The sequence below is a fragment of the Ictidomys tridecemlineatus genome, chromosome 12 (assembly GCF_052094955.1).
Source record: "Ictidomys tridecemlineatus isolate mIctTri1 chromosome 12, mIctTri1.hap1, whole genome shotgun sequence".
Lineage (NCBI taxonomy): Eukaryota > Metazoa > Chordata > Mammalia > Rodentia > Sciuridae > Ictidomys > Ictidomys tridecemlineatus.
In genome coordinates this window covers 39,257,897-39,283,009 of record NC_135488.1, presented here as the reverse complement: position 1 = coordinate 39,283,009, position 25,113 = coordinate 39,257,897, and the positions used below count along the sequence as shown (strand labels likewise).

Here is a 25,113-nt window from a genome sequence, read left to right as displayed (position 1 = left end):
GACAGTGACGGGGTGTTAGGCACGGTTGATGCTGGAGGTAGGATGGGTCACCGTCACACATTCATGGTATTCAGACAGTGGAGAAAGAAGCCAGGTGGAGAGGAACCTGAAAACAGACTCTTGCTGGCCGATATTGCCACTAGTGGACATTTTGGTGCAGGGATAAGGATGAAGAGGCGGCCATGGATGTGCATCCATTATGGTTTTCCCTCCCAACGGACCCACGTAAAATGACAGTAGAGGGAAAGGATGATTTACCTACATCTAGGAACCACAAAAAAATGAAGAGGTCATGTGAGCACAGAGGAGAGAAAATATATAAAAACTGGACTGGAAAAAAAAAAGAATATTGTAAAGTATCCAAACAGCAGGAGAATTGAGTCTCCAAGACTTTTGAGTATGGAAGGGATGAGAGTTGTGATTTCATGGCTTTTTGCCGGTAGCTGCAGCTAGAAGACAATAGTGGTCAAGCTCTGAACATTACCACCTGAAACTATCAGAGTTCTGGGGACTTCAAGGTCAGTACTTCCTCTGGAAATGCCTGGTGGAACAGGGGGAAAGGAAGTGGAAAGGGAGAAATTTTCTTAGCAAAACAACTGTGCAAGTGAGATAGATTCAAAATATAAATCTGACTCACAGCTAAACTGCGCACGCATGTGAGAGGTGCAGAGGGCACAGCAAAAAAGCCAGAGTGACAGGGTCCCCCTTCCCGTGTTCAGTGAGTATCTTAAATGAGGAGTAGCACACAGCTCAGGCAAGACAAAGACTGAAATGTCAGTAAAGAACTCAAATCTGCCAGAATAGCTAGAAATGAGGGAAACTCCTACAAGAAGGGGGAAAAAATATCTCAGAATGGCTAAGTTCCAACTCTGGCCAAATCCTGGTTGATTGCCAAATTTCTTAGATATAGGGGAGGAACTGCAAGGCTAAAAAAGGAGCAGGGGAAAGTCAGAACAGAGCAGAGAGAGAAGCCACACCATGGGAACATAGAGCTTGTGGGGGAATCCAGAAAAGTTCATCGCCCTTTGTGACGACCCAGTAACACTCAGAAGAACATGACAAAGTGCAGAAGTTGTTGATACAACATAGGTACAATGTCCAGTTTCAACTAAAAAATGTTTGACACAAAAAGAAACAGGAAAGTGTTGACTTAAGATAAAAGCCAATAAAAATTAAGTGGGCCCAGATATTGTATTTACCTAGAAACAGCTTTTACAGAATGAGTATCCCTTATCCAAAATGCATGGGACCAGAATCGTTTCACATTTTGGATATTTTCCAATTTTAGAATATTATTGTATACATAACGAGGTGTCTTGAGGATGGGACCCAAGTGTAAACTCAAAATTAGTTTTACATATTCCTTATGGATACAGCATGAAGGTAATTTTATATAAGATTTTAAATGACTCTATACACAAAGCAAAGTTGCATGGTGTGGAATTTTCGACCTGTGGCATCATATCAGTGCTGAAAAACTTTGTCAGCATTTTATTGGAGCATTTTCAATTTAAAATTTTTTTGTTAGGGATGTTTATTGTGTATAAATGAGATCAAAGAGTCAAATGAAATTATATCGAAAGAGTAGAAGGAAAATATGTTTTTATAAAACAGCAATTTCAGTGGGGAAATTGAACCATTAAAAAAAAAGGAAATTCTAAAGATGAAAATTATGGATTCTGAAATTCAAAATTGCTGGACAGGCTCAAAAGCACATCATACATGGTAACAGTATCAATGAAAATGAGGGTAAATACATGGAAATTTCCCAGTCCAAAGAACCAAAGAGGGGAGGAAAAGAGTAAAGAAGAATGGAAAGAATCTCAGAAGCCTGTGTGGGTCAATGTCAAGTGTGTAGTTCGTGTGCACCTAGAACCCCCAGGGGAAAAGAGAGGCAATGGCAGGGGAAAAGTTCAAAGAAATAATGGCTGAAAACTTTCCAGATTTAGTGAGAATTGTTAATTTCCGACCCAGCAAGACAAGCATGAACTCCAAGCAAGATAAACTCAAGTGATAATCAAGCTGCTGTGCTGTAAGGCAAATATTAAAAGAAAGTCTTGGAAGCATCAAGAGAAAACTGACATGAGATGAGAATAATGGCATAAGAGAAATAACCAGACTGATGGTTGACATCTCATTTGAAACCATGGAAACCATTTGACACTGGAAAAGCAAATTCAAAGTAGAAAGAAAAAAAAAAATGTCAGACTGCCTTCTACCAGAAATTCATCTTAAATGCAAAGACACAAATAGACTTAAAAGGCTCCAAAAATATATCATGCAAACACAAAAAGTACAAAGATGAGATAACTGTATTAGTAACAAAGGGTACTACTAGAGATGTAAAGAAAAACTTTACAATAAGAGGATCAATACAACAATTTTATAGATAGATAGATAGATAGATATACACACACACACACACACACACACACACACACACACACACACATGAAATGTCATGGCATCAGAAAATTTTAAATTTTAGATAAGTACACAATCAGAGTTAAGTGAATTAAATATACTTTGGCCAGTATTGATATCCTCACTAAATCAAAATTTTAGTTAATGTAGATAAAATCTGAATGGCGTTATCTACCCTCTTAACCTAATTGACGTTTGTAGAACATTACACTCAGTTGCAGTCTGCATGTGCCTCTTAATGCTTATGGAATCCCAGTGCTAGTAAAAAAAAAAAAAAAGTATTAATAAGTTTCAAAGCATTGAAATCTTAAAGAGAATGCTCTCTGAAAACAGAATTAAAGAGCAATTTTATTGTTTTATTTTATTTCAAAAATAAAAACATCTAGGAGATCCTTAAACATCTTCAACTTACTTCTGAATCTGTGGGACCAAACAGAAATAAAAGGGAAAGGAGTAAACAATTAAACACAAATGATGATAACTTTGAATTTCTGAAATGCAGCTAAAGCCATTCTTAGGGGGAAGTTTATAATATTAGTGCTTCTTAAAGAAGAAAGTCCTCAAAGCAGTGATCTAAGCTTCCACGTTAAGAAAGCAGGAGAAGAGGAAGGAAATAAATGTAAGGACAGAAATCAATAAAAAGGATCCAGAAAACACACATCATTAAAAAAAGAAAAAAAAGAAAAAAGCCCCAATGGTAAATTGATAAGCAAGTTTTGAAACTCGTGCCCTTTCAAAAGATACTATTAGAAAAGTGAAAAGGCAAACAAGAATAGACAGAAATATATGTGAGGCATTTATTTGATAAAGGAGTTGGTCTTAGTAAATACAAAAAAATTTTACCAATTTAGTAATAATTCAGACAACCCAATTTTAAATAATGGGCAAGGTATTTAAGCAGATACTTTACCAAAAAAGTCATATGAATATGAAATAAATACATGAAAAAATGCCCTGCATTATTAGTCATCAGAGAAATGTAAATTAGAACTTCAGTGACATATTATTGTAGACCCACTAGACAGGCTTAAGTTAATAAGACTGACCACAGTAAACGTGGCCAGGGAAGTCCACCAACCAGAATTCTTACACATCACTAATGGGAATACAAAATTATCCAGTTGGTTTCGAAAGGTTTAGTAGAGATTTTTTTTTTAACATTTATTTTTTAGGTGTAGATGGACACAACACAACGCCTTTATTTTTATGTGGTGCTGGGGATCGAACCCGGGTCCTGATCATGCGAGGTGAGCGCTGTACGGCTGAGCCACATTCCCAGCCCCAGATTTGTTTGTTTTTGATACCAAGAATTTAACCCAGGGGTGCTTCACAACTGAGCCACATCCCCAGCCCTTTTTTATATTTTTGATTTTGAGACAAGGTCTTGCTCAGTCGCTTAGGGTCTCACTAAGTTGCTGAGACTGGCTTTGAACTTGCAATCCTTTTGCCTCAGCCTCCTGAGCCACTGGGCAGATTTTTTTTTTTTTTAAGTTAAGCATACTCTTCCTGTGAGACCTATCAATCTTACAAATATTTTCCCAAGAGAGTAAAAAAAAAAAAAAAACGAACACAAAGACGTGCAAATGTTCATAGCAGCTTAATTCATATTAGCCAAAGACTACAAAAATAAACCAAATATCATCAACATGCAAATAAATAATTCATGGTACATCCATACAGTGGAATACTGCTTAGCTGGACAGAAAAAATGATAGGTGGATCTACATAGCAACACAGTTGGTCTTAGAAGGGCCACAGCAAGTCACGAAAGGCACAGAAAAGACAGCATGGTGGTTCCATTCATGTGAAATACTCAAAAACTCAAAACCAGAGTGACAGATCAGTGGCTAGCAGGTCTGCTCAGGGGCGGGGGCCGACTGCAGATGGCAGGAGAGAATGCTGGGGGTGATGGAAATGTGAGTGCTAATGGTTACACAACCACACACGCTTATCCAGACTCGTCACATTGAGTATTTAAGGTTGGTGGGGTTTACTGTCTATACATCGTCCCTCAGTGAAAGTGGGACAGGAAGTGTAAACAAGAGTAAGCTCATAAACAGGGAGAATGGGGGATATTTATGGAAGAAGGGAATTCAACAGATTTCTTTTTCAAACATGGATGAATGTCCGAAAGAGCCGAGGACATCCCAGTTCAGATGGAAGCTAAGCTCACGGCATGGGAGGAGCTCTGGAGAAGAGCTAGGCGTTGGGGATGGGAGTGAGAACGGAGGTCTGCCTCGGTGTCTGCTCACCCTGTCATGCAGGGCAGTAGCGGCACACACATCACAGGGCCTTCTCACCCAGAGACTCTGGACAGACCACGGCGGGAGAAAGCCTGGCTGCCTGAAGTCCCTGAATAAGGGCCCTGACATCCTGCTCTTGGGGCTTCTAGCCCCAGAATCCTCCTCAGTAGGTGTCAGCCGTGTAGACCAGGTATCTTCCAGCAACGAAGCTCTCACCAGCTCAGTAGCAGTATTACATTAATGAAAAATAAAATTAATAAAAAAAACTAACAGAGACCAGTTCTCTTGTAGCAGGTCCATTAGAACTGCTGTAAGCAGCAAATTCCAAATATGGTGATTCTTGTGTTCTGATTGCAAATTGTATTTATGAGACATCGCAGTTTGCCAGATTTCCAAGGTGGGTTTATGAGATTGAAACAAATCATTCTAACAATTTTTTGCAGAGCTGTCTGCATTCAAATGTGTACACTCATGCTGGTTGTGTGGTGTATGTCTGCTCTGTCTCTTGGTCCATGCAGGGGCACCACATAAAAGCTCAGGCTCTTTGTGCACTGGGAAGAAGTGAGGAAGTGTTGAAGGAATATCTCTACTGCCTTGCTTTAAATCCTGATTGTAGCACCATGAAGAAAGAAGCACAGAAGGTATGAGTTCTGATAAGTGAGTTTCTCTTGGAAGTCCTCTCTATAGCCTTGGGTCCATGCTGGGTAACCCTGGCATTTGAAATAAACCGGAAGTGTAATTCCAAATGTTCTGGACAATGTGATTAGAAACATAGGAATAATGATGAGGCTCGTGCATCTGGCAGCTTCTCATTAGATGCTCCATTTATTGAGACGGTGTACAGTGTGCTTGGGTAGTGTTGAAACGACGGCCCACGGGAGACGAGGCTAGGTGACCGTTTGGAGCAGGGGAGGCAAAGTGCTGTTTCCTAGAATTTCCAATTTCAAGTACCACAACTTGCACAGAAGTCCTATCAAGACAGAGTTGAGCATGCACACAGGACAGGGACAGGGGTGAGGCGCACTTGTTTTTAGCCTGACAGCATCCCCATTGGCTCCTATTAGAAGTGTAGGTAGCCACAAGGACCTAGGTCTGTGGTTTTCTTTTTATGAGAACTTTCTAGTAACGTTTTTATCCGTTTTCCCAAGTGCCGTCGCGTGGTGTTTGTTCATCCGGTTCAGTTTTCACTTGCTGGGTTCTGACCGTCGTTTCTCACTTGTCAGAATGATGTTGAGTCTTGAGTTGGCTATTTCAGCTACCCCTGCCAGCTGTCTCCCACCTACAGATGTCATCAGAAGCTTGAAGCTTGTCTTCTCCCTGCTGATCCTCACACAAGCCTGGCAGAGATGGCAGCCTGAGAGCAGTGAGATGAAGCACGTTCACAGAGCTCTCAGAGCCAGAACTTTAGACCCAGGTCTTTAGACCCTGGTCTGCCCATTGCTTTTTCAGACATGGGGTTTTCCTCCTGGGCACACCATGGTGGGGGATGGCAAAAGAGCATTAGCCCATGGATGCCTGTGAAATATACTCACAGCCCTGGCAGGTCTGCTGAAGCCGCTCAGGGCCAGGTAGGAACCGACGGCCTGGCTGAGGATGCAGCTGCTCTCTGCTAAGAGATTTTGTTAGCTTTTTGTCACTGGGACCTGAATATCTGACAAAAACAACTTAGAGGAGCAGAAGCCTATTTTGGTTTATGGTTTCAGAGGTCTCAGTCCATGTTCCACGGACTCCATTGCTCTGGGCCGAGGAATGGGCAGCACATCATGGAAGAAAGTTGCTCAGCTCAGGCATCCAGGAAACAGAGAGAGAGAGAGAGAGACAGAAAAGCGCCAGGGTCAGCTATAATCCCCAAGGCCATGCCCCCAGTGACCGACTTCCTGTAGCCACACCTCATCTGCCTACAGTTAACACCCAGGAGTCCATTCAGCTACCAGTGGGTTAATCCATTGGCAATTACTCTGCTAATTATTTGTCTAAAAGCCCCACCTGCACCCTGCTGCATTGGGGACTGTGCTTTCGACACAGGAGTGTTTGAGGGACATTTCAGATCTGGGCCATAACAGAGGTCATGGGTTCTGGTGCACTCGCCTTGTAACATGAAGAACTTTGGGAGGGGTATCATTTGTAAGGCTAGAATGGAAAGGGATTAGAAGCTGAAATGCTCAAAACATGGTGATTTCGAAAACGTTTGCATTTTAAAAGGCTGACGGTAATGATTTCTTTTCAACATTCTAGGCCTGTTTGGCTGCACTGTTCCTTTGAATCTTAAAAACGTGTCACATATATTTCTAGAAGCATTTTACAGCACTTCTCTCTCTCCTTGGCCATTTTATAGGCAGTGTGTGAGGTGTTTTTTCCACCTTCAGAAAACGTACGTCAGCACACCAAGGCTTGCATGCAAAGCAGAGCAAAGGCTCCGTGTCGTGGCCGGAAAAACAAGCCGCTGCCACCACAGTCCGCAGAAGGTGGTAACTCAGGGAGTCCTGAGGTAGGAAGCCCATGTCCATCAGATTCCCCCGACGAGACACTGCACAGGGTGTTTGGAGGTTGCGGTGTCACACTGGTTAGAAGTGTTTCATGGGAGGCTGAGGCAGGAGGATGGCAAGTTCAAAGCCAGCCTCAGCAATTTAGTGAGGCCCTATCTCTAAATAAAATGTTAAAAGGGCTGGGGATGTGGCTGATTAAGGTTAAGCACCCCTGGTATCAAAAAAAAAAAAAAAAACGTTTCCTGAAAGCAGCGTAGCTCTTCAACCCAAGAGTTGACACTTTTAAATGTCAACAAAAATAATGAAAGCGATTGAAGATTGAACGGAAGAAACTCTGCAAAAGCTTCAAACAACCAAAACACCAGGAGACCTGAGCCTGGGGTTATTTTGGCTTGGAGCAAAGAAAGCAGCGGGATGATTTGAGCATGTGATCTATGATTGATTTATCTTATGTGTATATGTTATGCACATGTATACGGAGAGTGGTGTTCATTCATTGTGCCTCAAAGAAACTATCCTGTATTTTACCATAAAAGTGCAAAGATCCTCTTATTAGTTGATAAATGAAACTGATTATGAAGGGATAGTCCCAACCCTCGTTTTCCAAAGGGTTCTAAGGCAGATTCCTGCATGATTTATGCCTTCTATGCTGTGATATCGTGAATTTTGAGGATTCTTTTTTTCCTATTTAACCAGAATGCATCTGAGAAAACTGACGTCTTTCGAAATGCCAATTCTTCGGTCTTGTATTTTATACTGGGTCTACACTTTGAAGAGGACAAGAAGACATTAGAAAGCTTACTGCCAGAGAAACCCAGCACCGGCTTAAAGAGACAGCATCCGGATGATACGGAGGATGCTCGTGAACTTAGTGCTCCTGGAAAGATTCCTAAGAAAGGTGGGTAGGCTGTGTTCTCATCATGTTATATAATCCAAAACGGTAGGACATTGGTGTTTGATTAATTCTACACTGGTAAAATTAACAATGAAATGATTATCTGCTCTGAGGCGTAGTACATTTTAGATGGCAAGGACTTTGTAGTCCAAAATAGCCAGAAAACTTAGGTATAATTTTAACATTCTTTCATGCTTCCAGTGCAGATAAATGATTGCTGTCTACTAACTAGACAGCAGCATTCCTGCCCGGCATGGTTGGTTACATTGATGTCATACATGGTGTCCAGAGGAGATACTCCCAGAGGATGCTGTTGTTCAGATGTTTAGGGTTTTAATGAAACCGCTTTTAAATTTTTCAGATGCAGATGCCTCACCTGAAAAGAATGTGAACTCTAAGACAGGAGAAGGTCCAGAGCTCCCGATTGATGTAACTGACTTTGAGTGTGCCCTTTGCATGAGGTAGGATGGTGTAGCATCTATGTCGTTCTCTCATAAATTCAGCCTCCCAGAGCCTGACACCAAAATGCAATAGGCTGTTTTACTAAGGAAATGATATCTACTTCACTCACGATTGATTCGTTTTTCTAAAAACTCAATGCAGAAGATGGAAATGGGCGTATATGACCTCCAGAACAGTAAAGGAACTGCATGGGGCTCTCTTCTAAAGCAGACGGTTGGAATGTCTCTTTTGGACGGTTCTGCTGAAAACCCCCGCGTTTCTTTCCAGGTTGCTCTTTGAGCCTGTCACCACGCCCTGTGGACACACGTTCTGCCTCAAATGCCTGGAGCGCTGCCTTGACCATGCCCCACACTGTCCGCTGTGCAAGGACAAGCTCTCGGAAGTAGGTACAGTCCGTGAAACGCAAGGCTGCTTCTCCTCCCACCCTTTGGTAGATCCATTTCCTGTCCTGCTTTGCTCCTACCTAAAGAACGTCAGATTTTTCTAATCAGTGACATGACATTTTCTACCTCTTTGATTAATCAAAAAAAAAAAAAAATGCAAGGAAGGGTTTGATGGAGAAACAGCTCAATTTCAAGGCAATTTTCAGGCAGAAATTCCAGTTGGCAGAGACTGAACGGGATAGCTAACGACACTGAGCCCCCACGGCATGCTCACCAAATGGTCGGGATAGGATCGTGAGCCCTCGGCGCGTGCGGGGCGCGTGCTCTGCCTGGCCTCCTCACGAGAGTGCGGCGTGGGGGGAAGAACTGATGATTTCTGACTGTTCCTCAGTCCCTTAGTGCCCTCACCATCTGTCAGTTGTCATAGTCTTTGGTTGGAAATCAAAGCCAGCCACACTTAAAGAGCCTACAGGGAAGCTGTTGAATGATACTTAACCCAACAGAAGCTGTTAAATCCATTTACATTAGGAATGGAAGCAAACGGAGAGTATCTCAAAGCTGACGGTCTCCTGATCGCCGCATCCTTAAAGAGTGACTCTGATCACTGTGTCGGATGCTGGTCCTCAGGGAGCCACTGCTCTCCATGGAACACGTTATTTACCCACTTGGGGTGGCAAAGGGACTAAGAATAGAATATTTGCTGTTATTGCCTCCCAGAGATTTTTGCATGCATTTTTAGGTAGGATAAAGTCTTGCTTTTGTCTTTCATAAATGTCCAGATTCTCTGTTTTTTTTTCCCTCTCCCTCTCTCCTTCTCCCCACCCACTCTCATTTGGGATGGAACCCAGGATCTCACACGTGTTAAGCAAACGTTTTACAACTGAGCTCGACACCCAGCCCCCAAAATTCATTTTTTGAAACCTGACATGATAAGAGTCGATATTATACCTGAAGCCAATTTTTAGATAATTGTAACCTTTTAATTCACTGCCAAAACTTCTTAAAATGTTATAATTGAAACCTTTCTAAATCATATATACATACTTTGCTAAATTGCATGCACACCAAATCTAAATTCCTCAGGGTTCTCGTTACGAATAGCCATCATTGCACCATGCACAGTGTGTCATGGCACTAGGTACGTGGAGTCTACGTGGAAGGTTCCTTAGGTGCGTCCCTTGACGTCTTCCCCCTGGGATTGCTGTCTCTTCCAGCGAACAGAAGCATTTGCCCTGATGACTTATTGGGCCCCTTCTTCCCTGAGCTGGGAGCTTGGAGTCCTGGTATCATGAGAGTGAAATGTACACCTCTGTGGCCACCACTTGTAGCCTAGACCTTTATTATCTCCACATTTAACACTGCCTTGTAGGGGCCTGTGTGAAGTAGTGCCTGGAGGTTGGAACTAAAATGTAAGCTCCTTAAGGACAGAGACTCTGTCTTTTCTTTTTGTACCAGGGATTGAACTCAGGTGCACTGAGCCACATCCCCAGCCTTTTTTATACTTTATTTAGAGACAGGGTCTCACTGAGTTGCTTAGTGCCTTGATAAGTTGCCAAGGCTGGCTTTGAACTTGAGATCCTCCTCCCTTAGCCTCCCAGACTGCTGGGATTACTGGTGTGCACCATCTTGCCAGGAAGAGACTTTGTCTTTTTTTTTTGCACCATATTTCCAGAGACCCAGACATACATTAGAGCCTCAGAATATCTTTGTTGAATGTGTGAATGAGTGATTATATACAGGCTATCCAGATATCCAGTGTTCCAGAAATTAGAATATAATACCCAAACCAGAATTTAAAATCATAATTCGATCTCTTTTCAAAGCAGAGGTCACTTCCTGAGCTCCGACTTCCTTGCATGAATTATTATGAACATGAATCATCTGTTACATATACGGCTCTGCAGAAGTTTTGGTTAACATAGTACCAAGTACAGCAGATTTTACCGCATTCTTCTTCAATAAAAGGGTATCACAGACTACTAATTTATAAAATGAATTTTGAAACACTTATGTCCTTCATAATGACAGTCGTGAGGCAGGTCTGTGAGTTAAGTGGAACTGGTTTCTCCCAGTTCTCGGGTCGTGGCAGTGTTCAGTCGGTCGTCTCTGGAGGTGGAGCTCCTAGTTCACGGTCAGTCATGGAAACTCAGCTCATTTCACCCAAGGCTACAGGGACCTAGCGGTGTGTCTGGGACTGCCCTGGACCTAGGGTGTTAGCAGTCTGTGGAGCCAGCCCACGTCCAGATACGCAGTCAGTTACCAAAGAGCGAGCACGGCCTGCCAGGCCTGGGCCTTTCCTGCACTGGCCCCTCCACCTTGCCGAGACCGGCTGCTTCAGTGCAGCAGGGAGAACACGTGTGAGAACGCACCTGGTTTCTCTGATGCTCCTGGAGTCGCACCTGGGGTGTAGAGAGTGCTGGCGGGAAGAGCCAGCCGTGGGCTTTCTGCGCATTTGCCTGAAGTGAAGCAGTGCCACGTGTGTGCCCATCACGGGGTGCAGCTGCTGAGTCACACAGTGACCCTCCAGCCCACTGACCCTGGCACTCTCTTACTCATCGCCACCTGCCTTCCCTCTAAGCCAGCTCCAGCTCCTCCGACCCTCACTCCTTTCCCAGTTCAGATTGAGCCGACTCTTCGCCTTTTGCGTGAGTCCTCATGAGTAACACGCCGAGGCTGGAGAGCCTTGGGAAGACTGGGAATGGGGGTGGTGATGGTCTGGATGTGAGGTGTCCCCCGAAAGCTCACATGTGAGACCAGGCAAGAAGGTTTGGAGGAGAAATGAGTGGGTTATCCTAAGCCTCATCAGTAGTGAATCCCTGGTGGGACTAACTGAGTGGTGGGGGGTGGCTGGAGGGGGTGGGATGGGGGGGGGCTGGAGGGGGTGGGATTGGGGTGTGGCTGGAGGGGGTGGGATTGGGGTGTGGCTGGAGGGGGTGGGATGGGGGGGCTGGAGGGGGTGGGATTGGGGTGTGGCTGGAGGGGGTGGGTTGGGAGGTGGCTGGAGGGGGTGGGATGGGGGGCTGGAGGGGGTGGGATTGGGGGGTGGTTGTGGGCATATATTTGTGTCTGGAGAGTGGAGCTTCTCGGCTCCCTGATGTGAGCTGCTTCCCTCTGCCACACTCTCCCACCTTGATGCTCTGCGTCCCCTCGAGCCCTGAGGAACGGAGCCGGCCTTCTGTGGACTAAGACCTCTGAAACCAGGAGCCCTCAAGTAAACTTGTCCCGCTTACAGTTGTCCTGGTCAGATCCTTGAGTCACAGCAGGGAAAGGCGGACTAAAACAGAGGTGAAATTCTCAGTCTTCATCTGGATTCAGAACATGAGGAGACGTTCCTAATATTTTTCTCAAGTAACTTCCGTTTTTCATTTTCCAAGATGATGCTTATTTCGTATTTTTCTTTCCCCAACATATCACCCTCCTCTTCCTTTTTTCTCACGGACGTGGTATTTGATTGACAGTGTAGATGCCGTCAGAATTGGAGGTGCCTCCGTCTTCCTGTAGTCTACCTATTCCTGTCCTATACCCACATGGAGAGGCTATCTCTGCCGTGTCACAGGCTGACCCAGTGTCCTTTCTGTCTTCCCAGAGACTCTGTCCTTCCCCTTCCCCCCTGACCTTCAGACACGGATGGTTTAGTCCTCTAGAATTAATTAATATTTGGCATCATTTAACTTTTTTCCCTACAGTTGTTGGCAAGCAGAAATTTTAATATAACTATTCTGGCTGAAGAATTAATATTCCAATATTTATCGGATGAATTGACGGATAGGAAGAGGATTTATGATGAAGAAATGTTGGAACTATCACAGTAAGTACTCATGCTAGATCTACTTGCTTTTAAATTCAGATTAAAGAAAAAAAATGCTTGCTACTCTCCGCTTTGCCTTGGATTCTGGTTGGTTGGTTGGTTGGTTGGTTGGTTTGTGGCGGAGAAGCTTCTTGGTCTATAAATGGGACAGATGCTAATTGCAAAATATTGGTGGAAATATATTGCAAGGAATTATAAGAAAAATTATGTAGTAATACAAAATATTGTAGTAATTCTGTAATACGAAATTATGTAGTTGCTTTGTATCTAAAGAAGTATGACAGTGAATTTTTCCAAACTGAAAAGACAAAGTTCATAGAACAAGAAGATAGTAAAGATCTTAACACCCTCCCATTTAAAACTCATTGCTTTTGACTACTATCTAGCTTTTGCTTTGATTAGAATTTTTTTTTTTTTTTTTTGGTACTGTGAATTGAACCACTTAACCACTGAGCCACATCCCCAGCCCTTTTTATACTTATTTAAAGACAGGGTCTCAATGAGTTGCTTAGAGCCTTGCTAAGTTGCTGAGGCTGACTTTGAGCTCATGGTCCTCCTGCCTCAGCCTCTTGAGCCACTGGGATTACAGGCATGTGCTACTGTGCCCCCCTGAATTTTATTTTAATTTTTTAAACTTGTACTTGAACCCAGAGGTGCTTCACCACTGAGCCACATCCCCAGCACTTTTTATTTTGATTTTCAGACAGAGTCTCACTAAGTTGCTTAGGGCCTCACTGAGTTTATGAGGCTGTCCTTGAACTTGTAATCCTCTTGCCTCAGCTTCTGGGATTACAGGCGTGCGCCACCGTGCCTGCTGATTAGTATTTTTTTGGAGTAGTCAAAAGCTTTAACTCTATTTTCCAAATAAAGTCATACTAACGCGTCATGTTATCTCTCATCAGTTAAATAAGCCAGACTTGGCAGGACACTGGATGAGCAGAGAACTTTCTCACGCTGTGCACTGTGGCTTCTGTTTCCCACTTAACACTGAAGGGTTTGTTTTCAAGATGAGAGGATCAGGATCGAGTGCTGTTTTGGTGACCAGTCCACCCTGGCCTTTCTGACAGCCCGCACATCTAACATCACATTTCCCCTTGCTCTGCAGTCTGACCAGGGACGTGCCCATCTTCGTGTGTGCCATGGCCTTCCCCACGGTCCCCTGCCCGCTCCATGTCTTTGAGCCCCGCTATCGGCTTATGATAAGAAGATGTATGGAAACTGGCACCAAACGATTCGGCATGTGTCTGTCGGCTGAGCATGCCGGGTAAGAATGGTCAGCATTGCAGTGGTCCTGATGAAGGGCAGGCTGTGTCTTCGTCTTATTAGACCACGGTGTGAAAATCTCCAGTGACTTCCATTATACCAGAGAGTGTGAGTTCATGGCCATCCACAGCGTGAGCCCCCCCTTTCCACCTCATCCTGCTCCTCTCAGCCATTGCACTTGCTGCTCCATGAGCTCGTGCTTCCAAACCACCAGGTCTAGAAAAGTGGATGCATCCTCCATGAATATTGTCTCTGTTTGCACAGCTGTAAACATGTGCCGTCAAAGACCCCACGGCACTTGGTTTTACTTCTCCGTCTTTCACGTCAGCTGTCTAGGGAGGAAAGGACAAGCTGGAGGATGTGACGAGACAGCAGGCTGCTCCTCTGTGGACTGATTTGGAGACCAAGGTCTCTTCTTACCCCTTAGGGACTTGCCGGCTCTGCCTGAGCGTGGTGAGGCCGCCACATCCAGGTGTTCTCTGGTAGGAGAGGCACATCTGCTTTGGGGGGATGGAACCCAGGGCCACTTTACCACTGAGCCTCATCCCCAGCCCTTTGTTTTTTATTATCCTGAGACAGTGTCTCACTGAGTTGTTTACAGCCTTGCTAAGTTGCTTAGGCTGGCCTTGTGCTTGCAACCCTCCTGCCTCGGCCTCCCGAGTCACTGGGATTATAGGCGTGTGCCACTGTACCTGGTGCCACATGCACTCTTAAAGGATTCTGAGGGAAAAGGGCCATCTCATTTATGCTCATGAAAGAAGTTGGGAAACACAGTCTACCCCTGGGCCCAGGAAGAAGGGGACAATGGATTTTTAAGACCACACACACGTTTCCACCATCAACACTTACAGATGAATCTTTTCTTTTTAAATGGAGTTTTTACTTTATTTGTTTATTTTTATGTGGTGCTGAGGATCGAACCCAGGGCCACACACGTGCCAGTCAAGCGCTCGACCACTGAGCCACAAACCCAGCCCCAGATGAATCTTTTTTTAAAAAATACACATAGGACTTTCCTGGAGACATTCTAGAAGTTTATTGAAGTATGTTTAAGAAGCTCTAAATAAATGGAGAGAAATACCATGTTCATGGATGCAAAGACTCGATGTTATCAAAGGCCATTTCTACTCAGATGGGTCTATAAATCCAAAGTAATTCCAGCCAGCATCCTAGCAGGGTTTTTGCTTGTTTGGTTTTTTTTTTTTTTTTTTTTTTTTTTTTTTTTTTTATCATGAACTTGCTCAAACTGTTTTAGAATCACTGTGGGGAAACAGAAGACAAGCAAGATCAGATAGTTTTGGAGAAACCAATGAGCAGATGAGAGTACATTCCTGTCGCATCAACTTGATAAGCCACAGTAGACCAGGGAAACAATGACAGAGACAGATCAGCTCATGTGTGGACTCCAGAGTGACGTAGTTTGGTAAAAACAAACAAAACAAAAAAAAGGGGAAGAGGACGAACTATTCATTAAGAGGGGCCTATAAAATTAGTAGGTAATGGGTAGTCCAAATAGGGCAACAAAAATCTCTTCCCTACCTGTTCACCTTATAACTATAAACGTCAAACACATTCGTGTGCTTCATGTGAAAAGCAAGATATAAGAAGCTTTAAGAGAAAATATTCGGAACTATCTTTACCGTCAGGACAAGGGGAAGATGTTTATATAAAGGCTGAGGGTACACAGCACAGAAGGGGTTAATTAGGATATATTAAAATTTGCTCCATCGAAAGTCAAGGAAAGCAAAATAAAAAAGCTGCAGGAATTCCACCAAGAATATGGAATATGAAAAGAATGTTATTCCACCCAAACCACAAGAGGAACCCAGATAAACTACTCAACTTATGTTCCTTGAATCCGTCAGCAGAGGTGGCTCAGGGTGACCAAGAAGGGAGACAGGTCCCTCCAGGGGAAGAGGGGAAAAGCAGGAGATGACACAGTGTGTGATAAGTGTTCAGCTAATTTTTTTCTTTTTCTTTTTCTTTTTTTCTTTTTGATCCAGGGATTGAACCCAGCAAGGATGCTTTACCACCATCCCCAGCCCTTTTTAATTTTTTTTTTTTTTTTTAATTTCGAGATAGGGTCTCGCTAAACTGCTGAGGCTGGCCTTGAACGTATAATCTGCCTGCCTCAGCCTCCTGAGTTGCTGGGGTTACAGATGACTTATGTGGGCAGGCATGAGAACAGGGACGCCCTGGGAGCTGCAGACACAGCCTCCTGTCCTCAAACAAGACAGGCTCTGCTGCTGAGGCAGATGTGGGGGTGCTGACGTTCAGAGGCTGCTGGCTGATAACTGGGGAGTCAGCCCTCCCTTGAAGGCTCTCTTCAGGGGCCTCCGGGACCCCAGGGCTGTGGTGAGATCCTCCTGTTGGATAACCGGGAGGGAGAGTTTCACCAGATCCTGGAGCGGCTGTGCAGCAGGACTCACAGGCTTGTAATCCTGTCCCGTCTTTCATTTGGAGACGTGTAGTAAAGCTGTTCACTTGAAGACTTTGGAAGCAGATAGCTTAGGGTTCAGACCTGGACTTTGAGCCTCCCTGTTTTGGGGAGTCTTGGGTGAGTGCGTGGTATAGACTGCTGTGTGCGGTGGTGACTGTCACGAGGGTGCAGGTGCTAGGTAGAGTCGTGGGTGTGAGCGGGGTCTCCAGGGGAGCTGTGGAGTGCGGGCGGATGGACCCAGGACCATCACGGGCAGCCCCGTGTGTGGGGGAAGGGTGACACAGGAAGGGCGCTGTCAGGACTTGAGCGGTCCAAGAGGACAGGGAAGGAGAGAGATCTGCAGAGTCGTGCTGTGGAGGGGCCAAACGGGAACATGCCACGGTTCCTAGCCGTGCAGAGGGAGTGTGTGGGAGTGGAACCCCCCGTGGGGCCTGGCCAAGGGGTTCTGTCTTCCCACGTCTCTCAGGTCCCTCCCAAGCACTAGCTTGTTTGAACTGCTGAGGCCCAAGTGTCCCGGCACCTGCAGCCACCAACTCCATAGTATTTAGCGTCCAGCAGAGCGGTCACCTGCAGGGCTTTTATGGAGAGGACGTGGGCTTCGCGCTCCCTTTTAAACCCAAACGTTTTTCGAGGGAACATTTTAAACATTTAAACATTTAAAAAATAATGGTGGTTTCTCCCCATGTGCCTTAAGGATTTCCGAGTACGGCTGCATGCTGGAGATCAAGGAGGTCAGAACCTTTCCTGATGGAAGCTCCGTTGTGGATGCCATCGGAGTCAGTCGGTTCCGAGTATTAAGCCACCGTCACAGAGATGGCTACAACACGGCGGACATCGAATACCTGGAAGATGAAAAGGTGAGGCTCATTTTCCTAGTGTCTTTCCTAGAGGTCAGTTACCTTTTTTCACTCTGCGTCCCGGAAAGGCCTGGCCGGGTTTTCATTCACAGCCTTGCTTATTTCCTTCTTCATCCGGCCCTGAAGTGGTTCATTCTCTGGGTGCAGTATTACCTGGGTTGGGGCTGGTAGAGAAATCTCTTACTGAGATTCCTGCGTGGAGAGACTTGTACGCCACCTGCACGTCACAGACTGGGTTTGTGATTCCTCGTCTTCTCGCCCAGGGGCTGGCAGACTTTTCCTAGAAAGGCCAGGTTTTCAGTTGACCCTCTGAATCTTGAGTTCTGCTCCCCGGATTCAGTTGACCATGTGTCAGAAACATTGTAAAAGCAAAATTGAGTCTGTACTGAGCACGTGTAAACATGTTTCCTTGGAATCAGTCCCCCAACGGCACAGTATAGCTGGATATGGTGGTGCACAGCTCTAGTCCAGCTTCTTAAGGTGCTGAGGCTGGAGGGAGGATCTCTTGAGCCTACAAGTTTGAGGTCAGGCTGGGCAACACGGTGAAACACTACCTCCTAAAAACAAAAACAATGCAGTGTAACAGCTGACTACAGGGTGTTGGCATTGTAGTAGGTGTTCTAAGCCATCTAGAGCTGATTTACAGTGTGTGGGAGGATCTGTGTGATCATATGCAAATTTTGCGTTATTTTATAGGGATTTTGATATCCACAGGGGGTCCTGGAACCAGTCCCTATGGGATGACTGTACTTTAGACTTTGCAAGCCATGTGCTCTCTGTTGCAGCTACTCATCCGCCTGGGAGTGCAAAAGCAGCAATAGGCCATATGTAAATAAGTGGGCCCAACAACCAGCCTCCAGTAAAATGTTATTTATGAAAACATGATGGTGGAAGGCGTTTGACTCACAAGCAGTAGTTTGTCAGTCCCTGTTCCTAGTTCCTGGTTTAATCCAGAATGAGCTGTAATGCAAAACAATAGCCTTAATTCACAGCTAAATATAAAAGACTTGAGTCTCTCACCCCTTAGCAATTATTTGTCTAATTTGTCAAAAGAAGTATAAATAGCCAAAAATTATATTTAAAATGCTCAACATTTTTAGCTGTCAGGAAATGCAAATCACAAGTACATTGAGATTCCTTGTCACCCCAGTGAGGATGGCTATTGTCAAGAAAAATAAAGAAATATTAGAATGCAGGGAAAAGGAACCATTATACACTATTGATGGGAATGCAAATTAGTACGGCTACTATGGAAAACAGTATAGAGGGTCCTCAAATAACTAAAAGCAGAACTGCCTTATGTTCCAGCTATACCACCTCTGGGTACATACCGGCAGGAATCAAAGTCAGCATACAATATATACCAGCACACCCAGGTTTATCATAGCATTATTCACAAGAGCCCAGTTATGGAACCAGTCTGAATGCCCATCAGGGTCCATTTCTACGTTATGGAAATGTTCTCTGTCTTGTTTAGGTTGATGGTTAGACTGGTGTGCACAGTGACAAAATTGACTGAGGCAAATAATGAATAAAGAAAATACAGTGCAATACACAATGGAGTGTTATTAAGCCATAAAGAAGAGTGAAATCATGTCTATCATCTGTAGGAAAATGGATGGAACTGGAGGTCATCCTGTTAAGTGAAATAAGCCCAGACTCAGAAAGACAAGTAAGGGGGCTGGGGTTGTGGTAGAGCACTTGCCTGGCATGTGTGAGGCACTGGGTTCAATTCTCAGCACCCAGATAAACTAATAAAATAAAGGTCCATCAACAACTAAAAAAATACTGACAGCAACCACAAAAAAGTATTACTAGTTTTCTCATGTGTGCAATCTGGGGCAGGGGTGGAATATGACATGAAATGAGTAGGGATAAGAGAGGATTACTTGTTTCTAATAGAAATATCAGGACACATAATTTGACAAATTAGCAAAATGTTTTGAAGAGATTTAAAAAAAAAGACTTATGAGAATATCCATAAGAGTCTTATTAATAGCTAAAAGCTAGAAGCAGCCCAGATCTCAACGGGTTGACAGATAAACAAGTTTGGTACATTTATACAGTGGAATACTACTCAACAGTAAAAAAGAATAAGCAACATGGATGAATCTCACAGACATTATACTAAGTTAAGAGAAGCCAGTCTCCGGAAAAATACCAGTATTTAATCTACATAGGCAACAGGCACAACCATCACTATGGGTATACTTGCAGGCACAGGCAAAACTAGCATCTGGTAATGAAACTCAGAAAACGTAGGGTGGACTTTGTAATCTTACGTGATGGAAATATTCTCTGTCTTGTTTAAGTTGATGGTCAGACTGGTGTGCACAGTTGACAAAATTATCGGCAAATAAGAGTTGCACATTTATTTTTGGTATATAAATTATACTGTAACAAAGAAATGTTTTTAATATTTAGAAGGAGGAAATTGTTGGAATCATTGTATTCTTTTTTAAAATTCTTTGACATTTGGAAATGTGGAAGTAAGAGTCTGTGGTCTTCCGTAGAAGTCATGTTGGGGATGATGATGCATATTCATGAAGTGGATCCACACACCCAGTGCACCAGGCCCCTCTCCTCCAGCTGGGTCTCTGCTGCGTCTGGCAAAGGAGCAGAGCACGGAGCCAAACTCCAAGGTCACTGGACCACAGAGCTCCATTTGAAGACCATGGCTGAAAGTGATAGTCCTCAGGGTCTCTGTGCTTTATTGACCGTTATGGATGACAGCTTTTATGTATTTGTATTTTTTTTTTAATTTTTTTTTTTTAGTTGTAGATGGACACCATGTTTTTATTGATTTATTTTTATGTGGTGCTGAGGATCGAACCCAGCGCCTCACACGTGTGAGGTGGGCGCTGTACCACTGAGCTACAGCCCCAGCCCTGTATTTATATATTTTTAAATGGCTCAAATAGTAACAACATGAAATAAATTTAGAGTTTGTTTTTTTTTTTTTAAAGAAAATCCACCACCACCTAAGAATATTTGATTTTACAAATCAAGTTTAGGAGGGCCATTTGTGTAACAGTGGCATTCCTCAGTCTCATAGATAGCTGGAATTCTATAGCCAGAAAGGACCTGAGTGGTTGACTTCCATTTTGCAGATGAGAAAACTCTGCCTTAATGAGGCTGTGAGCCTGCTTAGAATTCACCCATGTTTAAGTCAGTGATGAAACCAATCATCTAAACCCAGGCCCCGGCCCACTGTTCTTACTCTACCGGTTCTTCTGAGGAAGGGCTGAGACGGAACTGTAAGACACTGGACTTGACAGTGAGAGAGACACCAGAAGCCAAGTGTTCCCGCTGAGCCCTAGCTAATGCATGAATGAGGGGTTGCTCTATTGTGTCTTCTGGAATACAGTTTGCTGATATGGACTACAATTTTTAAAATGTTAAGTTCTTTCACTTGGTAATTCTATTTCCAGGAAATTCTCCTGAGGAAATAATACTTCCCTCACCAAAAAAAAAAAAAAAAAAGAAAGGAAAAAAAACTGTTTTTGAATATTTATATTCAAAATTAAAAAGTTGAAAGTGTCTCCATCTATCTTACATTAAAAAAAAAAAGTTGAAAGTGTCTCAATCTATCTTGTGTAAATGGTTAGATTACAGTATATCTCAAGTGTATAATTACATGCATCCATTGAAAATCATTCATCATGTGTAATTGTGCTTATGTTAAGAGTCTTAAGAGGAATAATCATGCAATCAGTAGCTCTCAATTAGGCAAAAAGAAAGAGTGCAAAATTTCTTCATTGAGAATATACCTTTTTTATGAAACAGTCGTGAATTATTGAAACAATAAACACCGCCACAAATGCACTTGGCGGATACGGCAGGGGTCGCTAGCTGGAGCAGACGAGGGGAGGGCCACATACCTCCTGAGTTATTAAAATGGCTCTCTCCTTTTCCTTGGCCAGGTGGAAGGTCCGGAGTATGAAGAACTGGCTGCTCTTCATGATTCTGTTTACCAGCAGTCTGTGTCCTGGTTCGAATCTCTTCAGGACCACATGAAAGAACAGATCCTAAGTCATTTTGGGTTAATGCCTGACAGGGAACCTGAGCCTCAGGTATGGTCTCCTTCTCCCTTCTTCATGCTCTGCGTCCTGCTATACTGTGCCGAGACACATCACTCTGATGGAAAAATTTGGCAGCACAATGCCGTATATTCCATTCACTACTTATCAATCAGTTCCTTTATTAACAGCCCAGGAAAGCCCTTAGTATGGGCATCTTGTGCATGGAAGGAAAAAAAGTGCTTTCTATCAAGATAATTTCTTTTCTAACAAAAACCCTCCTGTTCTGCGTGGCCGCCAGCTCCTGGGCTTTTGCTTTTCTCATGAACACCGTAAGACCTGGATAGCGGTTTCGCCATTTTTCCACATGGTGTTTCCTCGTTCCTAGACCAGCAGGTGTTGAGTCAGCAGGGAGACCCCCGTGATCCTGGTGAACTTGGAAGCCTTATTTCCAAGTCCTTGGTGGGGCCCAGGCATCATGAGCTTTCTCCGGTACTTCCTGAAAATGATTTTCGGGTAAAGCTGGTTTTTTAAGCAGTCAATGGGCCTTAGGGTTTTGGAGTATTTCTACGTGCACATGACCTCCTCGTTTGGGTGAGGCTGTTCAGCAGGGATGATGTCGGATTGTGACTGGCACAAGATAGTTCCTCCCATCTGCACGTGGGCATCTGTCTATCTTATCATGTGTTTGGGGTTGGAGGTCGGGGGGTAGGACCAGCTCTCAACAGGTTTAGTGTAAGGTCAGTTACCTCTTGTCTTTCCCCCATTTATTTATGTCTTTTTTGTAAGGTCAGTTACCTCTTGTCTTTCCCCCATTTATTTATATCTTTATCTCATCTCTTGATGAGGTTTCTAGATTTTACCCTCTGGTTGAGTTCTGTGTTTTCCAAACTCAGGAGAGAGCTTTAAGAGCCAGAACTGCTTCCAAGTCCTACCCGACCGTCCCTTCTCACGTAAGCCCTCTTGCTCCTCCGTGCTCTGACTCAAGATTCAGAAAGCAGAGTGATGAGATTAACTTGCCAGGAGCTGTGAGTCCTTCTTGTCCCAAAGGCTTTTTCTTATTAACCCAGATTGATCTTTAATTGGTACATGTATCCGCTTTCTTTAATGCTGCGGCAGAAGATCACAAAGGTGGTGACTTAAAGCAGTGCAAATGGATCGTCTTATCTGTTAGTTTTCTATGTCAGAAACCTGACGTGGGTCTCCCTGGGCCCTGATCAAATGATGGCCATATGCACCGTTTTCAGGAGACGTCGAGGAGAGTCTGTTTTCACTGCATTTTCCGGCTGCTGGAGTCTGTTGGCACTCTTAGCTCATGGCTGCCTGCCTCCATCATCCAAGCCAGGGACGTCACATCCTGTCACTTCTCCACCGTCACATCTCCCTGACCCCCACCTGGAGAGGCCCCTGGTGATTGCACTGGGCCCACTAGGAGACTCCCACCTTGAGATCCTACCTGCTCCACCTGTGCGGAGTCCCCTCTGCCACGTGAAGTGCCATGTTCACAGGTGTTAGGATCAGATGGTGGGCATCTTTGGAGGGTGTTATTCTGCCAGTACAGAGGACTTTAGGTAGTATGCAGGAGGCACTTTTTTTTTTTTTATGTGCTGTCCTTCCCATTAGGCATGCTGTTCAGTTTTTTCCCACTCTAAGACGAGGAGGGAAGAGAAAAATGTGAATTCATTTAGGTCATTTTCCTACAGCCCCTGTGTTGGAGGTCACCACAGAAGGGTGAGTCACTGTCCTCCTGACTGTGACTTGGGCTTCCCCTTTGGCCTTTGGCCACAACGTTACTCCTAACCCTGAACTAAAACCACTCCAGAGTTCACCCTCCCTGATGCCCAGTTGGTATTTTGCCTGTCTTTGGAGTAGGAACGGAAGAGAATCGGAGACCTTGGAAGCAGAGACACAGGGATGTCTTGGGTCCAGTATCAGGAAAATTGGAAATGAGTTTATGAGCAGCTTTTGCCTAGAGCTCAATCCAGAAGTACCTGTTTGATTTTGTTAAAGAAAGGCAATCATATGCATACACGCAGGAATAGGTGTATGTATTTGTATGTGTGTGTGTATATATACACACATATATTTATTTCTATAAATCTATATAAATTTGCAACATGTATGAATTCACGATAGTTCCCACATGTAACATGTCTATATATAAATGTTTTATACATATTACACATTGGCCACATTGACTTTATTATAAGATTTATTTCCTTGGGCACTCAGTGTTATACTCGTGCTTTTGTAGCCTTTATAATATCATGCTTTATGGAGCCTGCTTAAAACTTACAAAACAGTAGCACTGGACACTGGACCATGGAGGTCACACTCCTGGCCTTCTCCTCTGGCTGGCGTGTACTCAGGAGTACAACTCATCCATGGCATTCCCCTGTGGAAGGGCCATCTCTCAGCAGCCTCTTTGCTTCGTGAGTCTCCCGACCTTTGAGCAGGTGACATTGGACTGTGCAGTTTGAGGATGGATGAATTGTGAGGTGGTCCTACAGTAATAGAAGGTGGCATCTAATTTTTGCTCACATTTGTTGGTTAAACCAGAACTATATCAGGGAACAGGTGTCGGTATATTTTAGGCCTCAATCTTGTGTTTCTTCTCCTTCCTTTTGCAGAGCAATCCCAGTGGTCCTGCCTGGTCCTGGTGGATCCTGGCAGTGCTGCCGCTGGAGCGCAAGGCTCAGCTGGCCATCCTGGGCATGACCTCCCTGAAGGAGCGCCTGCTTGCCATTCGGCGAATATTAGTCATCATCACACGTAAGATGAATAGTCGCCAAGAGGTGGTTAATAACAGGGAAAGAAATAACTGATTTTCTCTCTGCGTTGAGGTTTCTGGAATTCCCTGTGCTGCCGTGAGTGCTGGGAATGGACGAGCACCCGTCCCCGCCACTGCGCTTTGTAAAATGCTTGTCGATAAGGTTGCCAAATGGAACTCTTGCCAAACGCTGACTCCTGCTCACTAGTTGCAAGTCTGTGCCTGGTGGAATCTGACCCAGTACACAGTGAGCCTGAAATTCACATGGCGCCCATGGTTGGAAAACCACCTGAGAAAGTCTCCTTGAAGCCAGTGTTTCAGGAATGCAGTTCACTGATAATACAGGGCACCGCGTGCGACTCACAGGAAGCAGAGGTTTCACAAGGATGGAGGACTCCATTCCTGAGGAGGATCTGGCTCTGCCAGAAGGAATCGAAACACGTCAGTGACCACAGACAGCCGTGGGCGGTGGGGTGGGGGGGGATCGTGTTTTAATCTGGAAACAGATACTAGAGCACAGGCTAACCAAAAAAAAATGCGCTTAGGCTTTGTGTGTCCCTGTGAAGTTATCTGTGAGATTAAGGAATCAAACCATTGTCCAGTGCAGTAGCCAAAATTAGTCCTTCCCCAAGAAGTAGCAGTTTTGGGTAGAACTGTGTTTCACGTCTTGCTGTAGTCCCAGGTGTCGTAAACTGCATGTTGCAATCCAATGAATGTCAAAATACAAGATGTATCTCGGATATAGAGAAGTCTGATAATAATCTAGTTAATTTGAGGCTATATATTTATACACGCTCAATGAACAGTCGGCGAGAGTACGTTTAAACTGTATGTGTGTTGGGATGTCAGACATACCGCCAAAGTCGGCCAGAGAGCCCCTGCAAGCAGAGCCCCGTCTCATTGATTTAACGGATGCTAAGCATTTAGGAGACAGTCCACTTCTCTACGAGGCTTTGCATTACAGGCTAGGCCCATCCGTAAATTTCAATTTACTATCCATCCACTAACATATGAAGATGTTAAAAAATTGCCATGCCGGGGTAATCTGCCTGTTCAAGGGAAA

The 25,113-nt window shown here is 44.3% G+C and overlaps 1 protein-coding gene across 1 annotated transcript in view; it reads left to right on the top strand.

Moving 5' to 3' along the window:
- Window positions 1–24,799, top strand: part of Lonrf2 (LON peptidase N-terminal domain and ring finger 2) — a 38,538-nt gene extending 13,739 nt beyond the window's left edge. The window contains exons 3-12 of the mRNA XM_005336383.4: window positions 5,186–5,308; window positions 7,003–7,155; window positions 7,850–8,051; window positions 8,410–8,509; window positions 8,778–8,892; window positions 12,580–12,701; window positions 13,807–13,965; window positions 17,099–17,261; window positions 21,185–21,334; window positions 23,911–24,799. Of these exons, the coding sequence (XP_005336440.2) occupies window positions 5,186–5,308; window positions 7,003–7,155; window positions 7,850–8,051; window positions 8,410–8,509; window positions 8,778–8,892; window positions 12,580–12,701; window positions 13,807–13,965; window positions 17,099–17,261; window positions 21,185–21,334; window positions 23,911–24,105 (1,482 nt within the window). The 3' untranslated portion in view covers window positions 24,106–24,799. The remainder of the gene's footprint in view (window positions 1–5,185; window positions 5,309–7,002; window positions 7,156–7,849; window positions 8,052–8,409; window positions 8,510–8,777; window positions 8,893–12,579; window positions 12,702–13,806; window positions 13,966–17,098; window positions 17,262–21,184; window positions 21,335–23,910) is intronic.
- The last annotated feature ends 314 nt before the right edge of the window (window positions 24,800–25,113 follow it).